General features: G+C 57.6%; 1 protein-coding gene and 1 long non-coding RNA gene across 10 annotated transcripts in view; one reads left to right on the top strand and one right to left on the bottom strand.

Annotated features, from left to right (window-relative positions):
- LOC106508428 overlaps positions 1-1,042 on the top strand; it is a 59,767-nt gene extending 58,725 nt beyond the window's left edge. For both annotated transcript variants that reach the window (XR_002345280.1, XR_002345279.1), the window contains 3 exons: positions 20-271; positions 613-747; positions 956-1,042. This is a non-coding gene — a long non-coding RNA (uncharacterized LOC106508428). The remainder of the gene's footprint in view (positions 1-19; positions 272-612; positions 748-955) is intronic.
- The window catches only part of RIMS3 (regulating synaptic membrane exocytosis 3), a 40,548-nt gene continuing 22,187 nt past the window's right edge, over positions 897-19,257 (bottom strand). For 4 of the 8 annotated variants that reach the window (XM_021096991.1, XM_021096990.1, XM_021096989.1 and 1 more), the window contains 7 exons: positions 18,989-19,157; positions 18,376-18,626; positions 12,142-12,292; positions 10,251-10,363; positions 7,919-8,020; positions 7,528-7,667; positions 897-6,566 (listed from right to left, as the gene is read on the bottom strand). In XM_021096991.1, coding sequence (XP_020952650.1) covers positions 6,354-6,566; positions 7,528-7,667; positions 7,919-8,020; positions 10,251-10,363; positions 12,142-12,292; positions 18,376-18,595 — 939 coding nt within the window. In that variant the 5' untranslated portion in view covers positions 18,596-18,626; positions 18,989-19,157 and the 3' untranslated portion in view covers positions 897-6,353. Of the gene's footprint in view, positions 6,567-7,527; positions 7,668-7,918; positions 8,021-10,250; positions 10,364-12,141; positions 12,293-18,375; positions 18,632-18,988; positions 19,158-19,257 lie in introns of those variants that run through there. The other 4 variants (XR_002345277.1, XR_002345278.1, XM_021096993.1 and 1 more) reach the window with 4 other exon arrangements.

The following is a 19,257-nucleotide window of genomic DNA, read 5'->3' as shown; positions in this document are numbered from 1 at the left end:
CTTTTTTTATTTACTTAAGAACTGTGCTGGCCAGAAGTACAGAAGTTCTCAAACTCATGAGAGTGAATGTATGGGATGTCTCGGCGAGAGGGCAGATGTGGAAAAGAGGTAAAAGACGGAACCCTGGGGAGCACCAGAGCCTCTGTATCGACCTCATGAGCCTTCCACTAAGAGATGGTGTCCACTGGAACTGCAAGGCCAAGGGCCCGAGCCGAAGCAGTGGCGATCAGTCCGGAGTGGGATGGGGCAACGCCAGTCTTTCCCCCAGCAGGTATGTGCTATAACACTGCTATACTGTAGCCATCTTCTGTAGCCCCAGACCCAGTCCTAGGAGGACAGTGGTGCTGCCCAGAAGTGACTAAGAGTCCTTCTTTGAGGGAGGGAGGGAAGGGGATGTTCCAGGCATTGCTGTAGCTCACAGCACTGGAGGGCAAGGCTACGCTTACCGCTTTAATCAGGTGTGGCTGGAATAAGCAAGACTCTCCCAGGCACATGCCTGAGCAGAGCTGCTGGCCCCAAGAGCTCAGAAAGAGACCGTGGGTCGAAAGCAGTGGCTTTCTCTCATTTTACCTTCCTCTCTATCTGGCTCTGGGCATCCCTTGTGGAGTCTAGGAACTGAAGGCTTTGAGGGCATATAAGCAAGGACCCTGGGAGACAGAGCTGGGATGCTGCCTGGAACAGTCAGATTCCACAGCCTGGTGACATCACTGCGGCAACAGAGTTCGCAAACAGGAGTCAGAGGCCCAGGTCAGAACTCTAAGGCCTTCTTCTGAGATGGCCTAGTCTCTTCTGCCTCTCAGCCAAGGCATCCTTCGCTGCCTTGTTTTAATCACCTGCAATCTGTTTTCTCTCTCTGAGAATTAAGAACCATCTTCAGAAAGCACCACATGAAGCCATTTTCAAACTGACTTTAATCTTTATTTATATTTTTGCTGCCCACATACTGTACATGCAGAAGCCATGTGAAGAATTCTCTCCTCAAGGGGATTGGCAAGAGTGTTGTAAGAAACAGCCGGCAGTCCTTCCCAGCCGTCCACCTGCCACCTGGGAGCCGAGAGTTTGGAAAGACGCTGCACACAGAAAATGTATAGCGCACGGAGATAAAAGGCTAACTGCTTCTTATCCAAACAATGTGCTTATCTCCCTCTCAGTGCACGCGTGTGTGCGCCTCTCTCTCTCTCTGCAGGATGCATTTGGAAATTCTAAAAAAGGGGTTCCTGCCTCCTGTGAATTTACATTCTCAAGGAGCGGATGGTACATCAGGCCAACTTTTGCTAAGGAAGCAGCCGCTCTGCCCTCTGAGATGATGTCTGGTAAGAGACATGCTGGAGAGAAGAGTAATATTTAAGAAGTGAAATACTTTGCAGGGAAATAAGTTTCCTCTCTCCTCCCATCGGAAGGCATCTCCTTAAAAATCCTCCTGCTGATCACATTCTAGAAGCAGGAACGAGGACCGACCCATCCTCCTCTGCCAGTGGGGATACTGGCTGGCGCAGGATGCAGCTGAGGTTGTGACATCACATCAGCACCTTGGAACTTGTCCACTGTAGACAACCCTTAATGATCTCATCACCACACAAGAACAGAACAACAAACCACAGAGGCGGCAGCAGAGGCCGTGAGGATTCCCAGAGTTCTTGTCAGAAGCAGCATCTAGGCGGGGACAGACCAGACCTGCACCCGCGTGGGCACCGGGGGCTGGAAGGAACCAGCCTCTGGAGCCAGGTGCCAGGCACGCCAGGCTCACAACCCTCATCAGCTCCAGACCAGACTTTTAACACCTGGAGGGAAGCATGGAGTAACTACCAAATGCTCTGGTTTTGCAGAGGAGGAAGCTGAGGCCCAGCAAAATGAGGAAACGCGTTAAGGTCACAGTTTCTGGCAAAACTGTATATAACAGCCTTTGATTCTCTGTAGCCCACCGTTCAGGCCACTGGCCCTTGGGTTGGATGCTCTGTTGCCTCTGGAATTCCCAGGGCCCCTTTCTGCTCGCCAGGGCCTCTGGAACCCCATCCCAAGGACCATTCCTGTCCCTGGGAGGCCCAAGGCTCTTGTTCTTCCTGGCCCTGGGGAGGTTCCCCCCAAGCAGCAGCACGCATGCTTTCTGACGAGCATCCTTCCCAAGCCAATCCGGTGGCCCTGCGAGAATGCAAGTGTCCCTGACAGGCACAGCCTCGCTGGGCTCACGAAAGCCGGAGCTCAGGGTTGGGGGGGGGGGGGAGTTGCTTTGCTACATGGAAAGATTAAGCCCTTTGTCAGAGAACAAGGCCCCACCGTCAGGCGTGCCAACCCCAGAGCTGCGCTGGTGCGGCTCAGCCGGCAGAGCTGGTGCCCGAGGAGGCCAAGTTGCTCTCTTTGGCATCACTGACATCGCTCCGAGATGCTCAGGCACTCTCTCAAAATAACCCTTTCCCAATCAGCCAGGCCGAGCTGCAGAAGGGCTGGGGGGCACCCCTGCTCCCAGTCAGCCAGGCCGAGCCACAGAAGGGCTGGGGGGCGCCCATGCCTTCCGTCGTGATTGCTGTATTTTGCCCCGACTCTCCTCGGACCTGAGTGAGCAGCCGACTTGCGGGAGAAGGCAGGGGGCACGTCCGCTGCCCATCTCCCCCCCCCCCCCGCCCCGCCCGGATCAATCAGTGAACGGTGACCCAGTCCAGAAAGCGTTTTAAAGAATCTCTTTTGGTGTCGGGATACGAGAGAAGACAACACCGGGGAGAGGCAGAGGAAGGGGCGGGAGTCGGCAGGGCAGCAGGCCTCTTCTTGTCTCTCTCCTGTGGCCACTGCAGCGCTCCCGCTTGACCGCCTCCTGGCCCCAAAGGGCACCGTGGAGCAAAGGCAGCAATTTCTTGCACGGGGCTGCACAGTGCAGGAAGCAATCAGAAGCGGAAGAGCAGCCTTCTGGAAGCCCTGCTGCTCTCTGGGCGGAGGAAGATGGGGAAGCAGAGGTATCAGGCGCTTTGGAGCCCCAGGGTGGGGGCAGCACAGCGTCTCCTGGGCAGCAGGGTGGGCAGCCAGAACCCTGGTTGCAGGCCAGGGCTCCGGTCACACAGTCTAAGATTGTGCTACATTTCACTTCCAAAGGAGGACCTTTGGAGGGCTCTAATTGTCTTTACAAGGGGCAGGGGACTTCTGCTCTCCTTGAGGCTGGCAGTAAAGAGCTCAGGCATGCTTGCCCTGGTGGGGGTCAACCAGGAGTGGTGAGTTAGGGGGCCCTTTCCCTCGGCTCCAGCGAGCTCCCCCCACCCCCGCCACCGAGTGCCGGGGGGGGGCGCAGGGGGACTGGATGCCGAGGAGGTTGGGAGATGGTGCTTCCCCGAAGGATCACATCCCCTTCATCAAACCAAGACTGGGCCCCATTTGCTGGAGCCTCCTTCACAGCGACGGCCCCTCACAGACGTCCCTTGAGGGCCGGTGTCTAGGAAGGAAGTGGGACAGTCTGAACAGAGCAGAGCCGTGAAGACAGATGCTCTGAATCATCTGTCACGGCTTCTGCCCACAGCCCAGCATTGCTGCAGGGCTGCTGCCATCTCTGCCACGCCTTCCACGAATCCTGCCTGAGCAGAGCAAGGCAGTGACCGAGCCCCTCTGTCGTCAGCCCCAGGCTCCCCTGGGGTCCGGGGCAGGCAGAGCCGCAACACAGCACAGCACAGTGTGGGCCGCAGGGTGGGGATCCTGTTTCTTCCCTTCCCACCCTGCCCTCTTCTAAGGACAGATGCCCCCAACTCCAGGGCGTGGGGGTCACACATGTGCTCCCTCCCCCTGGGCCAAGCAAGCTCCAGCCCAGCTGCTCAGCCAAGCTGGTGCCTCCAGGAAGCCGAGGCACAGCCTTTCGCCACCACATACACGTTGCCCCATCTGACTTCACCCTCGTGGAGGAAAATCCGGGTGGGGGTTAGTAACTTATTTGGTACAAAGGGTTAAAAATGACCCGAGGTCAACTTCTGGGGGAACTTCCCATTAGCCAGCTGGAAGGGTGGAGGAGCCCCCTCGGGCAGTTTTGGCAGCTGGCGGTTGCAGGCGGGTCAGCCCAGGGTACCAGCAGGTCAGGCCCCGCCTCTGGCTAGAAGGTCCTCGACCGCTCTGCAGGGAGGTCCCCGCCTGCTGTCTCCCTGGGCCCCTCATTCACATCCCCCATGCCCCGGACTGACCACCTGCTCTGGGTATCAGCGCTTGGGGCCACATCAGCATACGCCTACGCTGTCCTCTGGGTCACCAGTAACCCCCCGCAGGAGGTGTCGAGGAGTCTCACTCCGTCCTGAGGCCAACTTTTCAACATCACCACCAGGACATAAAATGACTCTCTGGCAAGGGAGTTGCCTCCCTCTCCCCGGCCTGGGCACTAAGGGCAGAGCCCAGGGCGCTAATTTTAGAAACACGAGACACGCCACATTAGCCAGTGCCGACACCAGGAGGGAATTTCTGCAGAAAGAGAAAACTCCACGCACAGGGTTCCCCGCCTGTGATAAGACAAGAACGAGCTCATTTTGTGAGGACTGCCTGCCCTGGCCCACCTCTGGTCTGCAGGCAGGACTGCTGGGTCCCGGCTTCTCCCCCTGGGTTTCTTGGGAGAGAGGTGGCCAGACCGTGGCTTCAGTCTAACGTGTTCCCTGCCGGAGACCCCTTGGTGGAAATACCTGTCCCTCCAACCCCTCCCTCCCCAGAACCCCCCTCCATGCCCGTCTGGCTTTGGTTACAAATGGAGCCCAAGCATCTCTCCTTGGCTCCCCCCTCCACCCCCTGGATGTGGGTTAGAATCCATGCAGCTCTTGGGGGTGCTGTCTGGGGACAAGGCAGAGGAGGGGAGCCTGCCCCAGACCTTGACCTCTCCTGCCACCTCTTTCCCCCCTGACATGGACCCGGGGGCTGCTGTGTCCATCTCCTGGGCAACCCCTTGCCTTTCACCCCAGACCTGACGAGGAAGGGGGCAGATCTGGGCGACCCTGAGCCGGACCTCAGGATCCCCAGCAGATGTCTCTCTCACAAGGTCCAGTCCAGGCACTGGTGCCCACCTGGACAGCAGCTGGCCAACCCAGTCAGGGTTTGAGTAGCTCGGGGAAGCTCCAACCAGACAGGGGTGGAAAGAAAGCAGAGAGGCAGGGGCGGCATCCAGAGCAGGCAGGCCGCCCCCCGAGGGCAGTGGCAGAGCGCAAGAGGCTGGGGGGCTTGGGAGGTGGAGTATTGCTTGTGCAGAGCTGGTGATGGTGGCGGTCTAGAGTTCAGAGCCAGGCTGTCCATGGAGCCGGGAGGCTGGAGCCCAAGCGAGTCTGAGCTCCCAGACAGGGAACCTGGTCTGGAAATGAGCCAAAAAAAAAAAAAAACACACACGAAAAACAGAGCCCGCAAAGGTGAGCTTCATGCAGCTAATCCCCAAAGGGCAGTCAGGATTCTCAGAGCAGGTCAGCCCCACCCTCGGCACCTTCTCAACGAGCCAGGCTCCAACAGGGCCTGGGAAGGACACGGGTGCCTCCAGGGGCTGCCTGCTTTGGCAGATGACATCCCCGCGGGGCCAACCTCTTGCTTGTCAAGAACCCCCCAGTCCAGCCCTCCTGGGTCCACGGAGGGAGATCCTTTGGCAGGCCGGAGGCTTGGAGGGCGAGAGGAGGCGAAGGGCAATGCGGAGCGAGGGGCTGGCTCCTCCCTCCAAGATGCCTGGCCAGCAACCCTGGGATCTGACACCTCCTCGGATCTCCCTTGCAGGAAGGAGGTGGTACCAGCCCCAGGGAGAAGGCCATCCCAGCATCTTCTGCTCCCTGGGCCCCAGCCAGGGCACCAGGTGAGATGCTGCCGTGCATTCGGGGGAAAGAGCAGCCAGGTCCTTGGGTGGAGAGGAAGGGTGTCGGTTCCTGGAGGTCCAGGGTGGCCAGCTGCGGTGATGCTACATTCCTCCGAGAGCAGCAGTGCCGGGAGAGGCGGAGGTGGAACAGAGGCCGAGACAGAAAACTAAGCAGGGGCCACCAAGGACAGGCACGGGGGGACACACAGGCACTGCCCTGAGCCTGGACCAGGCAGGGTGGACCAGCAGCTCCATCCCCCACTTCCACCCCTGGACTCAGGCGTGCGGTGGGGAGTCACAGTCACACAGCACTCCTTCAGGGATCTTTGCAACGAGACACGGAGACACAGATGTCGGCCCATGTCGTCACCAAGACTGCTGCACTCAGACAGATGAACGGATCTAACGTGGTCACACAGACACACACACACACACACACTGCCCGCTGGACAGGCCCACTAGCCCACAGGCATGCAGCAGGGCAGGGGGTCTAGAAAGACCTGAAGACTATTTACAGGGAAGGAGGTGGGGGGGCGGCAACACCCCTTCTCACGCGCGTCCTGGCTCCCTCCTGAGGTCCTTAGGAGCAAGAGGGGCTGGTGGCACTCTCCAGAGAGGACTGGGACAAGCGCCTGGTCAGGGAGCCGAGCGTAGAGTCTGCCACCGAGGACGTGGGGAAGAGTTTGTACCAGCCGGTGACCGTGGCGCTCAGGTCCAGCTCGTCCAGCATGATCTGGGCCATGCCCATGAAGCACTTGTGGTCCATGCGGCCGTAGTCTCCCCAGACGATCACCTGCCGGTGGGCAGGAAGAGAAGGGCTAAGCCACCGCTCCAACTCCGGGGCTGGGCGCCAGGCCCAGGAACCGAGTAGAAGTTTGCCAGGGCAGATGGGTCAGAGAGAGGCAGAATTCAGACTGACTTTGGGCACCAACCTACCAGGCACTTGAAGTAAATGCCAGGTGCAACCCTCCAGACCTGGTACGACTTAGCTCAATTATTACAGCCATCCAGGTACAGATACAATGCATTATTTCCACAAAGAGGAGATGCAGCTCAGAGAGGTTAGTTAACTAACCCCAAAATACACTGTAAGGGGTGGCAGAGCTGGGGTTAGCAGCTGGGTCTGACTGCCAGAGCCTCCCAGCATCCCAGATGACAGCCTTCCCGAGGGAGGAGCAGACTGAGAGTCCAGGACCTAGAGCCACAGCACGGCAGCGCCGGCTGGAAGACGACGGCAGTCAAGAACCCTGTTGCTTCCTACCAGCGGGGCGACCTTGGTTCAGGGGCAGTCGAGTCATCCCCCTGGACCAGGGTTTCCTTACGAATCAACTGGGGGCAGCAACACCTCACCAGGTGGTGACAATAAGTGGGTAAGGCAGATTCATGTGCCTGGCACAGGAGAAATCGTAAATGAAATACATTTTCTTTCCTATTTTTTTTTTTTTTGGTCTTTTTAGGGCCACATCCACAGCATATTCCCAGGCTAGGGATCAAACTGGAGCTGCAACTGCCAGCCTACGCCACTGCCATAGCAACACCAGATCCTAGCCATATCTGCGGCAACCTACACCACAGCGCACGGCAATGCTGGACCCTTAACCCACCGAGCAAGGCCAGGGATCGAACCCATGTCCTCATGGATACCAGTCAGGTTTGTTACCACGAACCTGAGCCACGACGGGGAACTCCCTGAAATGCATTTTCAGTTACAGTTTGCAGTCTTTGAGAGCTGCCCCAGCCCCCTGGCCGCTCACCTGCAGCACCTTGCCCTGGGGCCCCTCGTCAAAGAGCAGAGTCTGCTGGTACAGAGGGTCACAGGTCTTCTTGGCCGCCTTTGTCTTCTTCTTGGCCAAGCAGGCTCCATTCTCAAGCAGGTAAACCTTGACGTAAGTGGCTGAGGGATGGAAGAGCACATGACGGGGAGGCCTCAGCAGCTGCTATGAAGGGGCCGGTGGGCGTGAGCAAGGGTGGGTCGGATGAGCCGACCGGTGGACAGCAGGTTGAATGGGACTCCCCCCTCCTCCAGGCAAATCCGTGACGCCAGTGTAGAGAATACTGCCCCTGGGGAGCTGGGACTCATGAGACCCGGCGCTCAGCTGAAGAGCCCTCCCTGGCAGAAGCCATCTCCTAGCTGCCCTGCCTCACCTGGGAGGGATTTGGAGCCTGGTTTGGGGGTCAGACCCCGAGCCTCAATCACTTCCACCTCCAGCTGGCCGCTCCGGTCCATGATGGCCACGTGCACATCCCCTGCAAGGCAGAAGAGGGGGAGTCCAGGCGGAGCCAGAGCAAAAGGGGCAGGCCGGCCAGCCCCCGTGCAGAGTGCCCGTCTGCAGAGCGTGCCACAGCCCTGGAAAGGGTGTGAGATGGGCAGAACTGTAAGCGCAGGAGCTGCTCTCAGGAGACCAGTTTATTCTTTTAAGGGCTGCACTCACGGCACATGGAGGTCCCTGGGCTAGGGGTCGAATCAGAGCTGCCTCCGCCGGCCTATACCACAGGCACAGCAATGCAGGATCCGAGCTGTGTCTGCGACCTACACCACAGCTCATGGCAACGCCAGATCCTTAACCCACTGAGCGAGGCCAGGGATGGAACCTTCATCCTCATGGATGCTAGTCACATTCGTTAACCACTGAGCCAGGACGGGAACGCCAGGAGACCAGTTTAAAGCGGCTGGAAAATGCTCTGATAGGGCCCTTGGGGTGCAGTGGGGCGTGACCCTCGAGGGACATGCTTGGGGTTACCGCAAATGTAAGCCTGGCTCTGGGGTGGGGGTTTCTGTTTGGCTGAGCAGATTCAGGGCTTCCAGGACACAAGGCACATCCTGGAAACGAGGGCCTGCTCGCACCCTTGAGAAAGGACGGCCAGGAAGGCCAGCAGATGTCCCCAGAGCGGGGAACCCAGAAACGCCCCCACAAATGGGATCATCCGGCTGGAGCGAGTCTGCCTGGAGGAGCCATGTCAGCCATTCAATTTCGAGAACTCTAAGCTTTGTTGGACGCAGGTTAGCAGAAGTCGAAATTCTGCACTAGTCACTTGGGACACCCTTCCATGGGATGCAGAATCATAAGCCTGGTGCAGAAAAATGAAAATAGGCCAGACTTTGGGCTCAGCCACCCATTTTAGATTCTCTGAGCTGTCGTGCAATTGTTTGTATTCAGGCACTTTGGAAGAGGAGACTTTCCTACTTCCAGGAGGCCTCTCGGAATTCATCCTTCTCCTCTAGCTACTGCCGACCTCGGCCCGGGGAGGCGGGGTGGGGCGGTCTCAGGAATTCACCTCCAGGTGGTACATCCCTAACTAGGCGAGCCACTGCAAACCTTCCCGGTTTGCGACACCAGGGGGCACCACACGCAAGGGTTCCAGGCTGTGACGGCGCCTTAGCCTGGAAGTGGCTGGTTCCGCTCACTGCCTCTTAAAAGCCTGGAAACAAGAGCTGGGAATTAGCCAGTTTCAACCCAAGAGCCAGATGGGCGCTGACGCTTGCCATCGGAGGGTCCCTGTGGACCTCCCTGCCAGCAGACAGGCTCCTGTGTGCCCGCCTTAGAGGAAGACAGGGCCGGGCGGCGGGAAGAGGCTGGAATGGAAAGCCAGCTCTGCTTCGTGGCTCCCAGCAGGACCCCGTCTGCACTCAGCGTCCTCCTTTGCTGTGAGGTCAAAGGCCAGACGCTGTCTAAATGAGGGCTGAGTGCAGACGTCTGGGTCAGACGCTGCTCAGGTCAGACTGACGGGGGGGCGGGTTTGGTGGTGGTGAGGACGCATCTCTAGGAGGCACTGCTTGAAGCCAACACAGCCAGGGTCTGAGGGAGGGAGGGAGGCAGGGAGGGAGCCAGAACTGCAGCTACAAGGACCAAGAATAGACTAGGGAGTACTTCCCAGCGGCAGGGACGAGGGCTGAGAACATTACGAAAAGGCTTCTAGGTGCCAGGCACTGCGAGGAACTGTGTCCTACGTCACCTGCTACTTCCAAGGGGCAAATGAAACATTTCATGCAAAGCACTAGAGAGAGACCCAATACATGCTCTCCAGATTGCAGATCTAAGACAGGTACTATTCGTCCCACTTTACAGATGAGGAAACAGAGGCTCCAGGGCAGGAAGGGATGTGCCCAAGGTCCCACAGCGCATCCACGGTGGAGCACACTCCATGGATGTTGATGCTGCAATGATTTTTGTTCCCATTTTACGCCTGGCCCTTAGCACTGCCGGACGCCCGGTAGGCGGCGGGAGAGAGAGTGGGTGGTGATGTGAGGAGGGATGTGCTGGAAAAGCAGCTTCGATCCGGCAGAAAAGCTGGCACCCCTTCCTCTCTGATAAGGGAGGGCTGATGAGTGTTCCACCAGTTCCTTCTCACTGGCACAAAAGCCTGAGCGAAGGCTCCCTTCTGCCACTCACCTCGCCCTCGCAGGGACCCCCGGAGCCAGCCCCTCCTACTGTGTGGCTGCCATTGCCCCACGTGCCCTGCCCTTAAGAAGACTCACCCATTGGCGGCGTTGCCAGCGTCTGTCGCCCCACAATCTGAGCGGGTCCCAGCCCATCCAGGAAATCGCTGAACTGGCTTTCTGCCCCGAGCCGAGGGGTGGGGAAGATGAACCTGGAGGAGGCAGAGGGGTGCGTGAGGGTGTCTGGATGGGCCCCTGGGGCACTGGGCACTCCCTCTGTGCCTCCATCTGCCCTCCACGTAGTGCGAGTGTACCACTGTGGCTGGGGACGAACAACTCTTCATCACTGCACACTAAAGAAACATACTTTGGGAGTTCCCGTCGTGGCTCAGTGGGTTACGAACCCGACCAGTATCCATGAAGATGTGGGTTTGATCCCTGGTTTTGCTCAGTGGGTTAAGGATCCTGTGTTGCTGTAGCTCTGATTTGACCCCTAGCCTAGGAACTTCCACATGCCACAGGTGTTGCTAAAAAGAAAAAAAGAAAAGAAAAGAAACATACTTTGATGTCACTTAAGAGACAAACCTATGTAATCATGGTATTTAATCCTCAAGCACCAGGATTTCTCTCTCTCTCTTTTTTTTTTTTTTTTTTTTTTTTTGAAGGGCCGTACCTGCAGCATATACCCATGTTTCCAGGCTAGGGGTCGAAGTGGAGCTGCAGCTGCTGGCCTACACCACAGCCACAGCCACAGCAACACTGGATCAACAGCTCGCAGAGTGGCTGTACTAAAGGAGACACTGTTTTTGGCCTGAGAGCGACTAGTAAGACCCCAGAGTTAGCGGCACTGATCTGAAGTGTCCAGCGATGCCCTGCGCAAGGTAAGATGCAATAAATGCCAGCACCTGAGCACATTCATGGAAGTAGGCATAACAGCGAGACACATGATCATAGATCTTAAATAACGGAGCCACAGAATCCTGAAGTCACCAGGCCCTGCCTAAGCTGATTCAGAAACTCTTAGTCATATAACCAGAGCTTCATAGATTCAAAGAGATCAGAGGGACTGTCTAACCCGGATACTTCCCGATTTTTAACTGCAACCCCATGTAAATGTAGGTTGTATATTTAACATCTTAGACCTATGTGCCTCTCTTTATATATTTTAAAAAACCCCAAAGTTCACAAGGTAATTCCACATTCCTCTACAGGATATATTTGAATCTTCTGTTTCCTTTTCTAACGCTGGTTTTGACCCACTAAACTGATTTTACTTCCTGCCTGTGAGTCACCACCCACAGGCTGAAAAACACTGATCTGGAGTTCCCACTGTGGCTCAGTGGTAAAGAACCCAACTAGTATCCGTGAGGATGCAGGTTCGATCCCTGGCCTTGCTCAGTGGGTTAAGGATCCAGCATTGCTGAGAGCTAAGGTGCAGGTCACAGATGCAGCTTGGATCCCACATTGCTGTGGCTGTGGGGTAGGCTGGCAGCTACAGCTCTGATTCGACCCCTAGCCTGGGAACTTCCATATGCCGTGGGGCAGCCTGAAAAAGACCAAAAAAAAAAAAAAAGAGAGAGAGAGAGAAAGAAAAACACTGATGATCTGATCTGGTCCCACCTCCTTCCCAAAGCTCCAAGCCAGCCACCTGTGAGAACTCCATTCATCTGAGCCCAAACAAGGATTCCAGATTTTAAAAGGTTCTAGGATCCAATTTCCCTTTCCAACCCTCTCCTCCGGAGCCAGGCAGTGGGTGGGGCTGGGAGGTGGGAGGCATGAAACAGGCAGAAGGGCTGAACTGCTCTTGGGCCAGTGGCCTGCAGCAAGAGGAAGACGAGCCCCCAGGCAGTGGCGTCCAGGGAGGAGGACAGCGGGAGGCAGGGATCCAGAGCAGCCCAGACGTCTGGGCTGGAAACCCAGTCGGGAGATTTTTCAAGCCCTTTGCCTCTGACGAGAGGGTGGGGACATGGCAAGGGTGGGCTGAACGCACGTGCCATCGGAGCTGTTGCTGTTGGTGCTCCCGTCAGTGGACTCTCGGCTGCCCTGGCGAGGGACGCGACTCCGCATCTCCACGGCAACGCCCGTCTCCGTGCTCCGCCGGATGTTGCTGCGCAGCTTCTTGGTGGCCCCTTCTGAGACCCCTCCCGAAGCACAGAGAGGGAATAAGGTCAGATCACCCATGAGGCCTAAGAACTGCCAAAGCCACCCTTTTGGGAGGGGACAGGATAGGCCGGGCTCTGGCGGGAGACAGGGGCATTGCTGAGATGATGTCTAGAGCCCATCAGCAGCAGCCCAACTCCTCGCCCTGCTCAGGGCAGTGATGCAGACCAAGCAGACTGGGAGGGTGGCTGGAGGCAGAGGCGCCGTGGGGTAGGGGGACTTGCTACAGGGAGGGAGTCAGCAGTCAGGGCTCAGCTCCAGCCCTGCCGGCCTCCCCTGACCGACACCTTCCCACTCAATTTCAAACCTTGCCCCAAAGGGCTAAGTTTCTTCTGGAAAGTTTGCCTTCTCTGGAATTCACGGACCTGATTTTCCTCTTCCAGCTATTCTCACAAACCCTGTCTCTCCCAGACCTCACAACCCATCTCCGTGATACCTTCACGGGCCCTATTTAAAAGAAACCCGTAAGGGAGTTCCCATCGTGGCGCAGTGGAAACAAATCCGACTAGGAACCATGAGGTTGTGGGTTCGATCCCTGGCCTCGCTGAGTGGGTTGAGGATCCAGTGTTGCCGTGAGCTGTGGTGTAGGTCACAGATGAGGCTCAGATCTGGTGCTGCTGTGGCTGTGGTGTAGGCCAGCGGCTACAGCTCCGATTTGATCCCTCGCTTGGGAACTTCCATAAGCTGCAGGTGAGGCCCTAAAAAGCAAAAAAATAAACATTAAAAAAATTTTTAAATTAAAAAAATTAAAAACCCATGTGAACCCTGGCCACTCTCAATCCAACAGCCATTCTTAAGGGGGATCTGAACGAGGAGGGGGATGCGAGTGAGGAGGTGTGAAGGCCACTGGGACACAGGACTGAGAGAAGGGCTGCTACGTGGACCTGAACTGACCTTGGCTTTGAGGGACAGGTCTGCAGAAGAACCTCAGAAGCTATGCAGGGAGGGCTCACCCCCAGTATCTCTGCACCTCCTGTCTGGGGGGCTCTATCCCCCAACCACCCCCCACAACCTTACAGGGAACACAGGGCACTTCGCCTCCCCTAACAGTGTACCATCCTGCCTGGGTTTCCATGACAACCTCCTCAGCATTGCAGTGTGGTCCCTCTAGACACCCTCTCCTCCTGGGGGTGGGGTGGGGGTGGCAGCAGAAGACAGGTCGTAGGTTTGCGGGGACTCCTCCTCCTGAAGCTGGGCTGCCTGAGGAGCCTGATGGGGAGGGAGGGGCCCTCCAACAGGGACTCTACCGAAGGAGCTGGCTGCCGTCACCCGGTTAGAGGCCCAGGCAAACCAAGAGCTGAGTTGCTAACAGGGATGAGGAGAGGCCAGGGCGAGGCAGACAGCACAGCCCCTGAAAGCCGTGCAGAGCGGGAGCTGCTTGCCCTCTTCACTCAGGCCCAACCCTGGTTAGGAGCCGACGTTCGAGGTCCCAGCCTGGGAAAAGGAGGACTGTTTCCCCTGCTTTGCCCTACTTATCTTTCAGGAAGTCCCACCCGGAGGGGCACCGCGGAGAGGGCCGGCCTCACTGGTGATGAGGGGGCTGGGGGTGGCAGTGAGGAGGAACGTCTTCTCTGAAAGGCATTTCTGGGACACGGGAACACTCGTCTCCAGGACTCGATGCGATCCTCAAGATGTCTGCCCCCCCAACACACACACACAGGCATCAGCTCATGCACGCTCCTTTCGCACAGGCACAAGCAGAGACACATGGGTGCCAACAATCACCTACAAGGCCATGGCTGTGTTCATGCAGCAGCCCCACAGTCACAAATGGTCCTACTACGTCTCCGTCTTAGGGACACATGACGCAGTCTGCCACATGCATGTGACATTCACGCCGTGCACTTGCGGTTGGACCCACCTGCTCAGTCACACACACAGATGCAAACCCACAACACACAGAGGGCTGGGCAATAGCTGCGGGCGTGGGGGGCCTGCCCTGCCCTTTACTCCTAACTGCCACGTCTCCTCTAAGCGGTTGGGGAACGGATGGGTCTGTCGAGACGATACCCTCCCTCTCCTCAAAGCCTCCCCACATCCACCCTGAGCCGAAGTCAGTCTCACCACCTCACGACCCCAGGACCGCCTCTTCTAGAGCCTGGGAAAGCTTTGACCCATTTGGGAGAAAATTTACCTTCTTCGACCTGCCCGATCCACTGTGAGCCCCTGGGTAGAATCCTGAAATGCCCCTGCCTTTCTCAGATGGGAAGCCCCCAGTCCAGGCACCCGCAGAGCTGGGGCTACAGCCTTGGCCCACTGACTCCCAATCCACTCATGTAGTTACTTTTCACTCTCTCCACCAATTCACTTTGGTTTCAGATGGGATTCAGCAGAGATTAGGTTCCATGCCTCTGGGTGGGGAGAAAGGTCTTGCAATCTCAGAGAAAATTCCTCTGCTGGTTTCATACCTGTCCGGTCTCGGAACCCCACTGATCAGGGGGCGTATCTTTACGCAGCCGCTCTCCCTAGAAAACCGGACCAGCTTTGCTTGCAGTAATTCTGTGACCCTTAAAGACCAAAACAGGAGGCCGTTCCATCTGTCCCACCACAAAAAAGGAAGAGGCAGTCACAGCCTCCAGCAGCACTTCCCAGGGATCTCCTGGAAATGAGACCCCATCTTGCCCCACCCTGGTCCAGAGCCCAGAATGGGGCAGCTGCTATCCTTGGTACTGAAGAGAGGAGCTCCATTTGGGCGAGGGCAGGGCCAGCCCAGGATTGCCCTGTGTGGATCCAGCCTAAGGCCAGGCCAGAACCCACCTGTGTCCTGGGAGCCCAAAACTCTGACCCCACCTTCTTATTGCCCCCACAACTTAAAGAATGCTGGATCTAGAAGGAAGTGAGAGACAGTCTTTTAAGCTCCACTTTACAGAAGTGAAAACTGAGGCCCAGTGGGAAAGTGACTTTCCCAAAGTCCCTTGAGGAGTTATAGCGAAGACTAGTCCTCCAAAGCTTCAGGGTGATTTCTGGAAGTCCTCTCTAGGGCAACATGAGGGATTGAATGGAAGGAGCAGGCAGGAGGCGGAAGAACTAGAGGGGAGGCTGCTGTAATAGTCCAGGCTTTGAAACAAAGAGGAGGAAAGAAAAAAAAAGGAGTTCCCGTTGTGGCGCGGCAGAAATGAATCTGACTAGGAACCATAAGGGTGCGGGTTTGATCCCTGGCCTCGCCCAGTGGGTTGAGGATCTGGCGTTGCCATGAGCTGTGGTCTATAGATCTCAGGCTCGGCTTGGATCCCGCGTTGCTTTGGCTGTGGCGTAGGCTGGAGGCTATAGCTCCGATTGGACCCCTAGCCTGGGAACCTCCATGTGCTGCAAGTGCAGCCCTGAAAAGACAAAAGACATTAAAAAAAAAAAAAGGGAAACAAAGAGGAGGGGATGGGTGGGGCTTGAGCCCATGTGGGATATGGAGGACCCCGGGGAGGGCAGACTCAAAGCCCTAAAGACTGCATCCTGGGAGAGTTCTCCTCATGGCACAGAAGAAATGAATCTGACTAGTATCCATGAGGATGCGGGTTCAATCCCTGGCCTCACCCAGTGGGTAAAGGATCCAGCATTGCTGTGAGCTGTGGTGTAGGCTGCAGCTACAGCTCCGATTCAACCCCTAGCCTAGGAACCTCCATACGCCACAGGGGCAGCTCAAAAAAGCCTGCATCCCAGAGAGGCTTTCTTCCCACTTCACACAGCCCTGCCCTGCAGGGAACTGCGCCACCCCACAGGGGGCAGCGGGGTCACCCTAGGACCTTCTCCCAGAACAGAGTTTCCAGGGCCCGTGCCCACAGTGATCCGTGCCGCACCCCCTCTGGGGCTAGACTCCCCCACCCAGGGATGGAGCTTTAAGTTGGGACAATGGCAACCTCAAGGCCTAGGAGGAAAAAAGTGGGGACGACAGACGGGAGAGGAATGTGCCACTAGCAGGGGTAGAGCCGTGGAAGCCAGAGAAGCCACTTCTTTTTTGGCCCTATTGTGTGACCGTGGGTAATGATAATGCCAACAATTTACCAGGTCTCCACCGTGTGCCAGGCACGAGGCCGGGTGCCTCGGCCCGCCCTAGTCCCCCTAATTCCTGGCCGACTCTGCGAGGCCTGTGTTACTGCCCTTCTTCTACAAATGAGGAAGCAGGCCCGGAGAGGCAGAGTCCCCTGCCAGCTCGTCAGTGACGGAGTGTGTCTCTGAAGGCCAATTTGAAGTCCTTCTCCTCCAGGCTCAGACGCCTCATCGATAAAACGAGCCTGGCCCAGGGGATCTCCGGGCCCCTTCCTGTTCTGACATTTGGCCGCTGGATGAGTCACAGGGACCTTTGGTTAGAAGGGCAGTGGGCCACTCGCCTAGCGCAGGCCCCAGGCCTTCAGCCGTGTCCTGACGCACCGCAGAGACAAGTGATCCAGAAGCCTCATCATCATTCATCTCCCCACAAGGTTGGAGGTCTCCCTATGCTGCTCCAATCCCCGCCTGCTGACTGCGGAGTCTAGGTAGGCGGACAGTCCCCAGGCGGATCACTGAAATGTCTCCCAGTGACTCAGGCACCCGCCCTGGCCTTGGAAGGCTGTCTCTCCTAATCATTTGGGCATGAAGAAATCTTTTGGGCTGAAGCTGAATCAGCTGTACGGCCAGAGATCAGCTCAGCTTGGTTTCCTAGAGCCAGACTCCCGCGGCCCAACACCTCCTCCTCCCCCAATCCCAATCCCCCAACCTTCATCCCACCACCTTGGTCCTGTCCCAGCCCAACTCCTGGATTCCCACCTCCCCTTCTCCCTGACTCCCTAGTGTCAGGCCCAGCCACAGAGGCCATGTGCTCACCCCCTGGCAATGGATCATCTCAGGCCCCCTCCCCTCTAATATTTCTCTGAGCCAGAAGTCACACCGCAGCTTGATGGCTGGAAAAGACCATCCCACATGCTCCGGTGAAGGGCTGTATAAAAATCTACTTTAAGGCCTGGAAACGTCCCCCACCCCCGACCCCAAGCGGAGTCCTGAGGAGCATTCTCCCCAGATCCTCTGGCGCCCCCACCCCCCCGCCACCCCCATCCAGCTGCCTATTTGAAGGTTTCTTAGGGAAGTTGTTACTCTGAGCAAAAAGCAGGAAGAGATTTTTAAAACAAAACCAGCTGGTGTCTGGACCGATGCCACAAAGTGAGGGGTCTTGGTGGGGAGGGTGGCTCCTCTCTGACATAAGCTCCAGGTGTGACTGTGTGACAGGTGGGTCACTGGCCCATCTGAGCATAAGTGGGGTTCTATAACCAGGTGGCTGAGAAAGTATAATGTACTTATCAGGGTGTAGCTGCTACGTGTGTGGACGTGGCTTCGGGAGATGTGGGTGTACGCGTGTTCTGTGACCACGGGCCTCTGGCATGCGTGCCTGTGACTGTGCTTCGGTGACCTGCGTGTCTCTACTCAGAGGACCGTGTATGACGTGTGTGGCTGGTTCTATTTGCGACCACGTTCAGTGTGAACCAATGTCCTGAGCCCTCCCGGCAGGAGGGGTCGCTTTCCTGAGCACGGAGCATGCTGTTTATGCGACCGTGCAAGGCACGCGTCTTTGTGTGTGTGTGTCTCTCTTGCGGCTTTGGAACATGTGTGTGTGGCTGTTGGTACTGAGGAAACTCGGAGATTACGGGTGGGACGGAATCTTGCGGCCATGTGTGTCTGCGAGGTCGTAGTGTCACTTAGCACGGTGGCAAGCACGTGACGCCTATTTCCTGAATGAGGCTGAGAAGCGTGCAAGTCTGTGCGTAGAGGCGGCGGAACATAAAGGCGCATGCCCGTGGGAGTCCGACCCCTGGGGTTTGAACCCAGACTCTTCCACCTCCTACAGCTCTGTCATTTGCGAGCATCTTCCTTCCCTTCTCTGGGCTTCCGTACCTGCCTCAAGAGCTACCTGAGGACTCGGGGAGTCAGGTCACAGACTGGACCCAGAACAGTCCCTGGCACATGGTAAGGGGGCCCTAAGGGGGTGTGGCCATGGGAGGACCCACCCACGAGCTCGGAGGGGGAGGGGGAGGGGAGGGTCGGGTCCCGCCCCCTGCCCCCCGCCCCGCGCCGGGGAGCCCGGCGGCGCAGCGCTGCTCACCGGCCTGGGGCAGCTGAAGCGAGCTCTTGCTCCACTGGGTCAGGCCCACGATGGCCACCATCTTGGCCCCGAGGCTGCTGCGCCGCTTCTTGGCGGTGGACGTCCGGGTCCCGTCCCCAGCCTGCGGGCCGCCGCCGATCTCGCCGCTGATGCTGGAGCTCCGCACCACGCTCCTGGAGGCTGCCGCCGCCGAGGCCGGACCCGGCTCCGCGCTGAACATGGTCCACGGGGAGGCGGGGCCTCAGGCAGCCCTGCGGGGGCGGGGAGACAACGGGGGCCCCCGTCGGACCCCAGGCCAGGCCGCTCTCGGCCGCCGCCCGCCGCTTCCCGGCTGTGTGACCTTGGGCGGGGCGCACAACCTCTCTGAGGCTGAGCATCGACCAAAGGAGCAACGGGCGACCGGCACAGAAACTGGCCCAGCAACTGGGGCTGTTGTCATTAGCATGTGGCTGCCCGACGGGTCCCTTGGGGGGCGGTGAAGATGGAGGCTGTGCAGCCCTGTGACCCACGCTCGGGTCCCAAAGGCCGCGACACCCTAGCCATGTGACCTGGGAACCGAACATCTGGGGGGTTCGGTGAACACCTCGGCCAAGTAAGAAAGGGAAGCGCTTACCTCATGGGATGGTTGCAAGGATTAAAGCAGGGCGGGTGAAAGCGCCTGCGACAGTGTCAGGCCCAGGGTAAATATTCAGAAAGGGTGGCTGCTGTTTTCATAGCCAATAAGGAGAACAGGAGAACAAGCCTGGCTCCGGCCTGGGAAGACTGCGGAAGGGTCCTCCTCCCTGAAGGGAGTGGACAGAAAAGTGTAAAGCAGCAGGAAAAGTCCCCTTTAACTGCGCTGCGGAGCAGCACCCACGACAGTATTTTAACCCATTTCCTCCC

The sequence above is a fragment of the Sus scrofa genome, chromosome 6 (assembly GCF_000003025.6).
Source record: "Sus scrofa isolate TJ Tabasco breed Duroc chromosome 6, Sscrofa11.1, whole genome shotgun sequence".
Lineage (NCBI taxonomy): Eukaryota > Metazoa > Chordata > Mammalia > Artiodactyla > Suidae > Sus > Sus scrofa.
The sequence above is the reverse complement of the archived record's forward strand: the minus strand, read 5'-3'. Positions and strand labels throughout refer to the sequence as shown.